At 32.6% G+C, this 13,564-nt stretch overlaps 1 protein-coding gene and 1 long non-coding RNA gene across 2 annotated transcripts; both read right to left on the bottom strand.

Annotated features, from left to right (window-relative positions):
• Window positions 1-398: 398 nt before the first annotated feature.
• On the bottom strand, window positions 399-7,096 carry LOC132713139 (uncharacterized). The gene is made up of 10 exons (XM_060695614.1): window positions 7,032-7,096; window positions 6,576-6,665; window positions 5,970-6,271; window positions 4,947-5,229; window positions 4,428-4,664; window positions 3,808-3,884; window positions 3,358-3,462; window positions 2,827-3,047; window positions 2,351-2,515; window positions 399-764 (listed from the first exon to the last, which is right to left on the bottom strand). The coding sequence occupies exons 4-10, from the start codon at window positions 5,179-5,181 to the stop codon at window positions 515-517; spliced, it is 1,290 nt and encodes a 429-aa protein (XP_060551597.1). The 5' UTR covers window positions 5,182-5,229; window positions 5,970-6,271; window positions 6,576-6,665; window positions 7,032-7,096; the 3' UTR covers window positions 399-514.
• A 2,539-nt stretch (window positions 7,097-9,635) lies between these two features.
• LOC132713140 (uncharacterized) lies at window positions 9,636-12,917 on the bottom strand. The gene is made up of 3 exons (XR_009623408.1): window positions 12,742-12,917; window positions 9,872-10,041; window positions 9,636-9,703 (listed from the first exon to the last, which is right to left on the bottom strand). It is a non-coding gene; the product is annotated as an uncharacterized LOC132713140 (long non-coding RNA).
• Window positions 12,918-13,564: the final 647 nt, after the last annotated feature.

Here is a 13,564-nt window from a genome sequence, read left to right as displayed (position 1 = left end):
GGGATAATAATATAACAAATATCAAAGGAAAGGTATATTTACATATGTTTAAATTTTTCACTTGGTAATTATATAATGGCAAATGCACATAACGTCACATCTTACAATGTTACTACACTAACATAAAACTCTTTTTAGTGCATAAGGAATATTGAATGAGTCTAGTTTCAATACTGATTCCATTGAACAAGTCAAATACATGTACAATTATTATGCAAGCATAATACCATTTAATCCAACCAGTTCAATAAATTTAGTAAAGAAGCTACACGAGTATAATATTCTACCTATTACATACCAAAAGTAAGTACTGTTTACAGTAAAAATCAGTTTTCATTTACTCACTTAGTGTCACAATTACATTTAGTGCATCTTTTCCCTATTTTTGTATGAACCAGATGATGTTACGTCAAATATATGCACAGCTGTGCAATATTGTTTTATAGAGTCACAGTATATCAGAGAAATGGCTTTATCACACTCCTGCACCAGGGTTTATGTGACAAACATTAATTCATTTAAACCTAGACACTTTTTCTTCCATCAAAACCTTTGTTGGCAATGGCTCTACCGGTGCCAGGTGTGCAGCAATCCTGCGTGGATCATCCGCTTCGAGTTCTCGTTTCTTCCTCATTCCAACTGAGTCTTTGATACGCATAACAAGGGCCTTTCTTAATATGTCCTTAACATATGTATAATTTTTTTCACTTTTTTTTGGATGGGCTGTCCATCGAGAACTCTTTTTGTTCCATGTTCTCTGTAATCTAAAATGTAAAAAAGTTAATATAGTGATATAGGAGAGATACATAAATAATTCAGAAAAATGTCAACCTAATACAGGCCTTGCGAGGTTAACACAGATTAATACTTACTATCAGCTATACAAAAAATGTATTTTAAATGATATGAAACAACTGACCTTAAATGACACACAGTCAACAACAATGTAAACAAAATATTTAAATTATTCCCCCACAAAAAACAAAGTTTAGGGCATTATACGAGGGATGTCCGGAAAGTTCATATACATCTTCATTTTTTTATTGTAAAACAATACATACGCTGTACAAATTTTGTCAGCATAAAAATACATATCTAGCGAACATATTTATCAAAAATTACTGAACTGTGACTAACGTTTGTATTTTAAAAGTATTTACATACAACATATATACATAATCATGGAGCACTTTGACAACGTCAACGGCGTCAAATTAAATTCATGTTTACCAACTATTTAATTTCTTCCGATTTCAAAAAGCCATCATGGTACCTGTCTGACGTATACTTAATACATGTTATTGCTTCATACATTTCATATTTAAAATTATTATTTAAAAATAAAGATTTCACTGGTTCCCATACTGTGTGTAAGATGTCTGCCTTTTTCAAAAAAATGTTGTAACGCGATCTACGATATTTCAGCCATGCTACTTTTGGTCACTTCTGGAGCGTTTCTTATACAATATCCTGTCATCACCGCTTCTTTATCTTGTTTGACATTTATTCATTTAAACACAAGTTGCCTTTAACATTTCATGGTTAATTTTGTTTTAAAGGTAAAGATTATAATCTCAGATGGCGCCATATTAGCGTTGCTATGAAGTTAAATATCATTACGTTGCTCCGTCCGTTAATTTGACGTCATTTTTGCAACACAAAATGTACGCACCTTCATTGCCTATAATCGCCGTAAACAAGCTGTTTATTTACGTATGACATCATAATTTACACTGAATATCATGTTATACTATCCTATGATGTCACAAAATTAAAACGAGAGATTGCATTAAAATTACATCTTTTAGCAACTTTTTATTCGAGTAGCTATCATCATGAAATCAAAGTGCTCCGTGGTTCGTTGATCATGTTGCCATGGTGATCGGCGCTTTGCGAATATTACTTTTATCATTTTTTTAAATTTAGAAATATGTAGCAGATAAATACTTAAGTAAAGTATTAAATCATCATATTGATATGTCTGCTTAAAATAATTTTATAGCCTTGTCTACGAACTTTCCGGACAGCCCTCGTAGAAGCCAGCCTGTCGGTCGGTCCATACCATGGTTTCCGGATGATAACTAGAGTTTGGAATGAGTCTTGTAATCAAACTTGGTATATAGCAACCTTATGTGGAAACCCAAGTTGGATTGCTTATGAACCCCTTTTGGTCAAGGTCACTGCTACTAAAATGGCAAAGTGGTTTCTGAATTACAACTATAGTTAGGAATGAGATATTGCAATAAAAGTTGGCATAAAAAACACAATGTAGAACAAACATCACTACAATGTCAATTAATTTTCTCTGGAATTGTAAATCATCAAAATATCAATGTTAAACATACTTTACCTCAATGTTCCATCTTTGTTTACAATGTTTGGTATATCTGCGTTGTTATTATGGTCTAGGGCAGCCAATTCATTTCTTATGCGATACACTGCTGGTGTGTAGGCAAACCTTTTGGCTGCATACATAAGGATCAGCTGATGGAACCCTTCAAGATCAGCTGTACTCCTATAAAAAATGAGACATACGTTTGACATCAAATAATAATAACTCCTGACTTACAATTGAATTGAACCAAGGTTGAAACCATTACTTGCTGATACTAAGTTATATATGTGACTGCTAGCAAGTCTATTTTCTGATAATTTGTTCGATAATTTTATTTAATGCATATCACTTATCTTATTATCAGCACAATGCAATTTGTTGTATTGCATTTACTACGTTAGTATATTTTATAACACTTACAAACAACTATTCTTACTAGTGTCAATTAACATAGGATATTGTGAGCATAATTACTGTAACAAATGTATTACCTGAAGTTGAGATAGTAATGAACCTTTCCTAAAAATCTTTTGTCCATCACAACTGAAGCGAGTTCTTTCAAAACTGCACAATCCTTTCTTGGATCAAGCCAGGGCTTATTTCTGTCTTCATCAGATAAGAGTCCGTGACGACATGTTGTTTCCCCATCACCATGTGGTAATATCCAGGAGTGCTGGTTTGTTATGTGATGGAGAACACTCCTCCAGATGCTCTACAATATTTCAAAATTAAATAAAAAATCTTACTACAAAACATTTTATAAATATTTGTTTATCATAAAGGTTGGATGGTGATGTAAACCTCAATTTTAATCAACTATCACATTTAAGATATACCCTAAAAGGTTCTCACAAAATGGTATTCATTGCCAGTATCTACATCATACATAAAATACATACAAGTCATATGAAATTTTTTACCCTTACTTAATGTTTATTTTTCTTCATTCTCGTAATAAAATGTAAGAATATTTACAAGACAGCGTATGAAATTGATCTTGGTTTTGAAATTAAAATGCATACCACAAACTGTTCATATGTGCTGGCCTCCTTGCAGGCAAACCAAAAATGGTTCACAATATCCTTAGTCCATTTTCCAAGAACAGCATTGGACTTCTTCTGTGCCACCTAACAAAAATACATTATTTTTTGAAATTCTTTCATTCATAACAAATAAGCATACAATCTTGAATTTCAGCAACTGAGAAAGACTTTTTTTCATTTTCTAAAAGCTAACAAGCTAAAAAGAAAATTAAAGAAAAAAAGATAAGATTTTCCTTTTCTTTAAATTGTGTCTATTCACTTTTGTTGTTTTGTCCAAATATGAATCATTTAAATCAATAAATGACAAAATTAAGAAAATATAAGCAAAATTCAATCAATTACAGTCAAGGAATGCTGCCATGACTCTAACAATACCTCTTATTTTTGGGCGCAAAAAGAAATAACAACAGAAATAATCATTACGGTAACCTTTAACAATCTCTTTCCCAAACTTTTTGCAGCATGCCATATGTCATGGGAATGCTTAATATCAGGATAACTTGTTTCTGAAATTGATGTTATATGAATTATATAACAACTTTTCATCTAAACAACAATGTAGCTCTAAGGGAGTTGTGAAAAGAGGGGATGAATAATGATGATATATAATTTTATGAAGTGTAAAACATATAACAGATATATATTAAATGGAAAAATAATGTACTTTAGGCTAGCGAAATTGAGATCCTATGTTTTACCAGAAAAATTTCTAAGTTATGACCAAATAAAGTATACTGGTAACCAAAAAGGTACAAGTATAAATATGATAGTTATGAAATAAGTGATTTCACTAATAACTTGTACAAAACAAATAGTATTTAGTGTTACATGCATTACAATATTGATAACATTCTAAATCCTATCTTTACTTTGTACATCTGTTTTTTTTTTACATTTATTTCTTAGAAACAAAAACTTAGTTGACAAGAAATGAAGATGGATGAAAAATAGCCATGAAAATGCTCACTAAAGAAACAAAAAAAGGCTAAACTGTCACTATTTACAACAATGGTCACACTCTAAAAGTGTATGAATCATTAAATACATACTCATAATGGCTCCTATCCCAAGGTGAGCATCAGTCACAACCTCTTCAACTTCTATGTTTTTAGCTTTCATTTCCTCCATGGCCTTCGCAAAACCTACTTTCTCCATGTTTACTGACTTTCTATCAGTTGTTCTCTTGTCAAGGGTTATTAGAGTGAGAATTTTCTTAGATGTTTGCTCCATAATTGTATACGAACAATATTGGGCACAGTGCCCAGGAGAGTCATTTCTTCCATCCCCTATAAAATGAAATTTCATTGTTGTAACTAAAATGTATGTACACATTGCTCTCTGAAATAGCTTCATTACTATTCATATCTATAATACATATAAATTATAAAAGTCTAGACACCAGTCTAACTTACAAAAGTTACAAATGAAACAAGTTACATTAAAGACTTATTCCCTTGTTCCAAATGAAACTAGTTACATAAAAGACGTAATCGCCTTTCCCTTTAGAAAAAGAAAATGTAAGCAGACCATATGTACATCTCAAATCATAATTAATTAAAGACACCCACCCATAACAACAACTGGCTTTCCACTGAAAGAATCAATTACTGACTTCTGATGGTCTTTCCAATAATAATCAATTGTTGGTATCATGTATGTTGCTTGGATTCCATGAAACTGGTCGGCAGAAGGTAATTTTAAGCCAAGCATCTTGGCCCATAGGGCCAGTTTGCCATAGTTATTTCCAGAAGTCAATATACTGGCACATACAAGGAAATCTCCACTATGAATTCTTTTGTTCATGTGTGGTTGTGAACACCAATTGCTGGAGGTGTGTCCATTGCTACATACCTATAAAATGAGAAGAAATGTATATCAAATATAGAGTTATATACATTTTGAAATACTTATTTTCAGAAACACTTAATGATATTTAGTGACAGCATGACTGACAGACAATGGCACATCTATATACCTCCCTCCAACCCATCCCCCAACCTCAAGAAGGTGGGGGCATAAAAAGGAAAAGTATGGCCCTGTCATTGCTCACCCAGGTCAAGAGTGTATGCTGTAAATAGTAATTACAGTTCTGACAGACAAAAACAGATTTCACTGCCTTTGATATTAATCAATACTAATGGTTTTCTTTTCCACCATAAACGTAAACAGAAGAACAATCTTATAAATTTTGTGAAGGAAGTTTGCATAACATATGCCCAAGAAAAAGTTAACTTTAGATATCAAATATCCAAACTTGATCTACAAATCATCAATACCAAGAAGATATATCATATGAAAACTTTTATCATCAAAATGGACTGTGTTATATATTCTTTAATCTTTCTTAATGACCTAGTTTTTATTACACTGACAATGACAAATTACACTGACAATGACAAATAACACTGACAAAGACAAATTACACTGATAATGACAAATAACACTGACAAAGACAAATTACACTGACAATGACCAAAACAATCCTTGTAGCCCATTACTGAGCAATATGTGCTCAAGCGAGCTAGAATTTGAACAGTTACAGATTGCCAAATGTAAAAAGAGAACTAGAATAACCAGGTTATTGAACATACCCATTTTAGGTACAAGGCTGATCCAACAAAACTTTCTTTCACTTGGGGTAGTTCGGAACAATCTTTTCCAATGCAAGTCACAACTTTAATATTTGCAAGAGCAATGACCTGTTGAAGGAAATGAAATGCACAGAGTGGAATTTATAAGTTCCTCACATCCCGCTTCATCTGTCACTTTTGAAACACCGTCTGTTGTTTTGTCCTGAATATTTTCTTCATCTATTGGGGAGTGGCCAGCATCCAATCCAAACTCAAACTCTTCAAAAGCTAAATCATCATCATCAATATCGAAGTCTCCAGTACTGGAAAATGAATTTTCATAAATATGGGCAACACAATGGTTAATGCACATATAATATTCATTTGTAACCTTTAGACAAATTATGACATTTGTTTTTCAAATATAAATATAGTCTAACCATTTATAGCTGGAACTTTTGTTATATGTTTCATAAGCTGAAACTTTTGTACAATGTTTCATAGTACAGTCTTATTTTATTTGCTACATAAACATATATATATGTGTGAGTGTGTGTGTTTACATAAATTATTATTTGATTGAGTTTACAAGTCTACCAGACAAGCTGAATTGAATGAAATACTCACACAACTGCTGATATCTCAAAACTTGGCTCATAATCCGGGTCTTCAGAGTCATCCAGCCATGATTCATCTAATGTCACATCAAGTGTGACACTGAAATAGCAAAATCTGGTCATAAATTATGCTCATAATTCATTTTTGTATTCAAATATTCAAAAATTATACAGATTAATACATAGTACAGTAAATAAAATGGATTAAAACACAGCAGTTATGTAAGCTAATATGTTTTATAAGCACCTTGTCACTTCTGGTTTGAATCCCATCTGAGACTTAAGATTCATTCATAAATGTGAAAAGTTATACATATCAGTTGCTCAATTCATGCCTGAAATCATGCACGTATATTTCTACACAAGTAAAGATTTGGAGAAACAAAATGACATTTACTGTGTCTGGGTGACTTAAACACAAATTAACTCATATATGAAATTTATTAACTTAATTATTCAAAGATACCTGAAGGGATCAATAAAGGACTGTGGCTGAACCGTTTGAACAACAGGTCTTCCAGTTTTTGTTAAAGGGAAAGACAAGGTTAGAATAAAAACTTGATTTCAGAAAAAGAATACTATAAATAATAAATCTGCAAATTTTCTGCCACCAAATAATGATATTTAACGAATGATAACAACATTTAAATAGCTAATTTACCGATTTCTACAAATCAGTAGGCGCGGCCATGTTTGTGTATTGGCCGTATAAAAACAGGTGCGCGTGATGTCATTTCCCCACATCTAAATCTAGTAGAATCGTAGCGAAATATTCATATAATCTGGGACATACGATATCCCAGATATAATAAAGTATTGACCAGACAAATTAATTTTGACAGGAGGTGTAGAGGAGATTTTTTTGGTTCAAAATACGTAAAAATATCCTAAAATAATAAATAATAAAAAATAAAGAAACAAATAAAAAATCAACGTCTACCGGTCGCACAACTTCAGGCCAGAGATGCCCGTTACTATGTTCATTAAAGTCTCATCTTAATGTAATTCAACAATATTTCACAGATTTAATAAATACACATGTTATTATTTAACAAAGTTTCACAATCAAATAATGCAATTAAATAAACAAACGCACCAACGAATAATTGGCTGTTAATTATTGAACGGCGATAATTGTCATTATTATAAAAATCCTACTAAAACGTGTTCTTAATAGTACAGGTAATTAAATTTTCGCAGTTTGATTCTGACTTTGAAATTAAAAGGTGTGAACATATGTTATAATTGATAAACACATTTCAAAAAAATAGGCAACTCTTTTGAAAAGTAAATTGTTAACATGTCTATCAACGTATGATGCTGCGTGGTATTTATTTACATCGTAATCCTAGCCTAATATTAACTGCAGGCAAAACATTTTTATTGGCTGCTCAAAAATCTAATTTGCATAATTTATTCACACAATTGCTGGTTCTTACTACTTATGTCTTATACTGTGCATTATCCATTTTAATTGTTCCTAATTTGCACCAAATGTTCCTGTCACACTGTGTACTGACGATTTTTATTGCTCCTGTATGCCTCTGTGCCGACAGACCTTTTGATCATGCACAATGTTGCCCTGATTGGTTAATCACCCTTTTCTAATATTCTAATGACGAAATGACATCTATTTTTTACGCTTAATCAGTGAACTGAATGACCTTAGGGGAAATTAAGTTCCACACCAGTCAAATTATACTGTAAATAACAGCATTTCATAAAATAGCAACACATTTTTTTTTAGTTACCAATAATCATTTTAAATATCAAGTAGATTTATGATTTTTTGTTTTATTGGATTAAATTTACGGTAGTCAAATGCGTATCTGTGTGGGAAAGGGATTGGGTAAGTAGATAACGTGGAAAAAAGCTATAAAGAACTGGATAAACCGGAGAATATGCGTAATTACAGGGGAATGGGCAACCTGTTGCTGTTGGTACCAGTTTTGACTGGATGCCTAAATAACCTAACGGACAGTTTTGTTTTCATACGATATTAGTCTGGCTGCCGATTTTCCTGCGCCATTCTCATTTTTAGCGTCGCGTCCTTAGCAGATCTCTGCATATTGGATTTAGTTGATATTTTACGCTAAAAAAAAAACATGACCGGCGATGTACCCTATTCGGACAGCTTGTCTATCGAAAATTAAGTACAAAATAAAAGGATATATCGTCAATTTGAAGAAGTTTCTCATAGTACGATGGTTTATCTTTGAAAATTAAGCGGTCATTGCTTAAATCATGTGGCGGGATCATCAGCAAGCTTGAAAATCGGACAAATGATAATTAATGTCTCGGCGTCTTCAATTAATTAATTAAAACAATTCAGTTCCATATGACGTTTTCATAAATAATATATAATGTACGCAATAAGATTAATAAGTTCTTCATCAAGATATATTTCAGTTGTACCAGCGTGTACACCTATACCGGAAGTGGGTGTAACACGTCACAATCTCGGTCTCGTCTGTCTCGCGAGAGTGACAGAACGCCAAAATGGCGGCACCCGTGAACTTATTTCTCAAATAAAAAATAGTGTCTTAAAACACGAATTTCTCACTTATAGGATTGATGTCAACAGAAAAACTGTGATGGTACCTCTTTTTAAATCATGAATATTTATATTAGACAGACATCAATCGATCCATTCCTATTCCTTTAACATAGCTGGCTTCTTATGAAGTTCACTGTCTCCTTCACTAAAATAAGTAAAATGTAAAAGCATGTTTAACACTGTAATAATATAAAGAGTCATTACAGAATGCAAATCAAAATTACTTACATGAAATATTTTGAAAAAAAAAAAACAAACAAAAACACTGACTGACTGAGACATGACTTTCGACATTTTTTTGAAAGATTTCTAAAATTAAGAATGGAAAATCTAGGAAAATAGAGATAAATTTACAAGCAAAGGAAATGAAACTGATACAAAATAAAAAAAGTAAAAATGTATCTTACCCATTACTATTTTTCTCTTCTTGAAGTTCTTCCAATCCTGATAACTCTGGTTTATCCCTACAAAAACAATTAGGAAATGAAACTGATACAAAATAAAAAAGTAAAAATGTATCTTACCCATCACTATTTTTCTCTTCTTGAAGTTCTTCCAATCCTGATAACTCTGGTTTATCCCTACAAAAACAATTAAAATGGTTCATACAATTCTAATTCAGTTCCTCTTTCAGATTAAGTGTAAATGTTAGTGGCTTCAAATTTTACAAAAATGATGATAAAATTTGAAAATATTGTACTAAGAGCAAATGTGTGTATTATTGAAGTTGTAGCAATTTAATGACTTACACATCAGTCAACCCAGATTCAGATGATATTTCTGAAACTGTGGACCTGGAAAACGCTGGGTGGTACTAGCTGATGTGGATGTCATTTGTCCTGATGTTCCTGGAAAGGGCATCACTACATGTGGACTGCTACCAGTGGTTGTTGCTGGAGGTACTTGTGCTGTTGTATATCTAAAAGTGTTTTATAAAACATATTCATTTATGCATATTTTCTTTTATCAAAATATACATGGATACTCATAAAAAATGGGCTTAATATACTTGATGTATGTACATTTATTTACTGAAACATATATTATAATATAACAAGCAATTATCATAGTATTGCAAGCAATCCATAAGTCCCCTACCAGTTAGAAGCCCATCAACATTCTGAAGAGCCATTGGCCATTCACTTATGTTTCATTTTTTCTCTATTTTAAGTAAACTTGTTTGAAAATTTCTTTAAAAGTGATCACAGGAAACAGTTTTTATGAGCAGACAGACAGACGGACTGAAGGACACTCTAAAGTTAATATTTGAAACATCCCTGTTACCAAAATATAACATTTTAAAAGCAAAATTCTTAAAGAGGAGATAACTCTTGAATTAAAGATGCAATTTCATAAAAATGTTCAGCTCTTTTTGACTAATCACAAATATTGTTATATTTGCCATGTTTTAAGCCTATTTGTTGCCAAGGCAACTAATATTTTTTTCAAAATAGGAAGAACAGATAAAATAGATAAATAAAGAATCCCTAAAGAAAGCCCAACACGGCAAAATTGAAAATTTTGCAGGCTCGGTTTAATTGAGCCTGTTCATGGACGGTACTGGAAAGTGCAAGTTACCGTCCACGCCCCCTAGCACCGGCTTAAGCAGAATTCAACATTTAAATATGAAAGGGTAGAATTTTGAATTTAGAAACATCCACAGATGTGTTCATACGGCGGTTATCATGGAACCTTCAATGTGACACTTCCGTGCCATTCCATGAAAAGCGGCGTATGGTCCCCAAGTAATAAAAAGCGTGTGCCCTAAACGAGAAAACAATGGGCGGAACTAAATAAAACAGAATTTTGAAAGGGGATCAGAGGTTATGAAGACATGCATAATCTCAACACTGCTATCTACCCATATGTCAAGTTTCATAAAAATATTTCCAGTACTTTTTGAGTTATCACTGGATTCAGTTTATGTGTAAAATTTGCCATATTTTCAGTCTATGTGTTGCCATAGCAACCAGAATTGTCAACATAGGAAGAAAAGAAAAAGACGTGCATAATCTCAAGACTGCCATCTACCCATATGTCAAGTTTCATAAAAATATTTCCAGTACTTTTTGCTTTATCACTGGATCCAGTTTATGTGTAAAATTTGCCATATTTTCAGCCTATTTGTTGCCATAGCAACCAGAATTTTCAGCATAGGAAGAAAAGAAAAAGACGTGCATAATTTCCATACTGTCATCTATCCATATACCAAGTTTCATAAAAAATATTTCCAGTACTTTTTGCGTTATCACTGGATCCAGTTTATGTGTAAAAATTGCCATATTTTTAGCCTATTTGTTGCCATAGCAACCAGAATTTTCAACATAGGAAGAAAAGAAAAAGACGTGCATAATCTCCATACTGCCATCTATCCATATACCAAGTTTCATAAAAATATTTTTAGTACTTTTCAAGTTATCGCGGGATCCAGTTTTGCGGACGGACGGACTGACAGACAGACGGACGGACGGACGGACAGACGGACGGACAGACGGACGGAGGGTAAACCTAAAGTCCCCTCCGGTAAACCGGTAGGGGACTAATAATTGCCAATGAGAAACACATGACTCTCATGCTATATATATATTTATTCTTATTCTGCAAAAGGTTGTAAATTTTGTTACAATTTATTTCATGATAATTATTGGGTGGCAAGTTACCCTAAAATATTAAAATTTGTGAAAATGTTATAGAACTTTATCAACTTGCTACATATCTAAACATATATATCTTCCTCAATTTCTAACTACTTCTATATTTGTGGTACATTTATGCAGTGGTACGTTCCCTACATGGTACGTAAACTCCAAGTTATGATCTTAGAATAATAGATAGGCCATATATAAATTTACTATTTGAAGTAAAAACAAAATAGCAGACAAGTTGACTACAGGCCTAATTTCACCAAAATGCCAAAAGTGTCTGTGATAATTACCTTGTTACAGTTTTTTTGTTTTTCAACCCTTTAGATAATCAAACTGAATAATCAATAATTTTCGGAATGAGACAAAAGACTTCACAAACCAATGTCAACGCTTACGAAAACTGCTTAGTGCACAGGCGCTAGTCACACAATGTTCGAAATTAGCAGTAGTCCTATAGCCCCTGACTACTAAATTTCTCCTCGGGCTACCAACTTTTCAAGGTAACAAGCCCGGCCAGGCTACTGTATTTTCATAGGCAATATAAACTACTGTTTTGAACAAATGAATCGTGCTAGTGAGAAAAATCACTGTAGTGAAATGTCTTTTGGGCTAGTGAATATTCCAATCTGGTAGTCCGACCAGCCTAGTGGTTTCAAATCCGAATTTCTTACACTGGTCACATAATAAATTATTTTACATAATCGGCCTATATATGTATATTAAGATATTATAGTATATAGCCCATAAAGAGCATAAAACATTTGTTACAAACAAATGTGGCTTAGGCCGAATCATATGGGGGACGAATCAGCATTTGAACATTTAATTTTTTTCCGAATCATAGGGGGGACGAATCACCATTTGAACATTTAATTTTTTATCAATAAATGCTTAATGTTATAATAATTACACTGATCTACACACGAGTAACATGAATCTGAGAGACACGTTGGTAAAAGTTTAAACAAACGAACCTGTCGAGCAAATGTTTAGCAAATTTGGCATCTGTTTTAATCCCACATGCAATTTTCAACTGTCGCCACCGATGTATTTGGCTCCCAACATGCACTCTTGCCTTGGACCATTCGATTTTCCTACGCTTTTTTGCCGAATCTGTCACTTTAGAGACTCTTTTCCTTTTTAATTTCTGTTTTACTTCCGTCGCATTTCCTTCGCGTCCGCCATTGTTTTGAATTCGAACCTCATTAATATTCAAACTCCCAATGTTGCCGAGACTATTTCGATCGTTTCCGTATATGATCGGTAAATTTGCGCGTTCACTTCGTCGCTTAAAAAAGTCGGCGGTTTTTTAAGATTTTAGTTATTTTCATATATCTTTTTCTCTTCCAATATTATGAATTTCCTGGTTATTTTAATGTCAAATGTTATATTATTTTAAAGTGTTTTATCATACAAGTGTCTGTCTTTGTTAGCAAACATGGAATTAAAGCCGAATATATCTTTAAATACAAAACGACTGCCACATTTTGTTTTATAAATATAACGTTACAGGTAAATTCAGATGGATACAATCAGAAATTTCATAGAGCCGCGTGAGTTTTTTATATTTTAATCGTTCATTCGATGTCTGAAAGAAATTATAATGACACAGTTTTCCCAGAAAGTTTATAATATAATTATAATGTATAGCAGCATCGTAAATCAGTTTTAATTGACAGTTTGGAATAACATAACGAGAATAAAAAGACTCCTACTTACTGACCAAAACATAAAATCATTTATTAGACATTTGTCATTAATTCATAAAATTGACGTTAGGTTATAAATTGCTGTTTA

The sequence above is a fragment of the Ruditapes philippinarum genome, unplaced genomic scaffold (genome assembly GCF_026571515.1).
Source record: "Ruditapes philippinarum isolate M1 unplaced genomic scaffold, ASM2657151v2 ctg13006_1_1_1_1, whole genome shotgun sequence".
Taxonomy (NCBI): domain Eukaryota; kingdom Metazoa; phylum Mollusca; class Bivalvia; order Venerida; family Veneridae; genus Ruditapes; species Ruditapes philippinarum.
This window is presented reverse-complemented; position numbering and strand designations above follow the sequence as displayed.

What these genes read in the sequence shown, in the direction of transcription:
- LOC132713139 (XM_060695614.1), bottom strand. Translation starts at nt 5,181, where the DNA reads ATGAACAAAAGAATTCATAGTGGAGATTTCCTTGTATGTGCCAGTATA. An exon ending in TGGGATAGGAGCCATTATGA is followed by an intron (nt 3,885 to 4,427) that starts GTATGTATTTAA and finishes CATCAATTTCAG; the next exon opens with AAACAAGTTATCCTGATATT. An exon ending in CATTACTATCTCAACTTCAG is followed by an intron (nt 2,516 to 2,826) that starts GTAATACATTTG and finishes CATTTTTTATAG; the next exon opens with GAGTACAGCTGATCTTGAAG.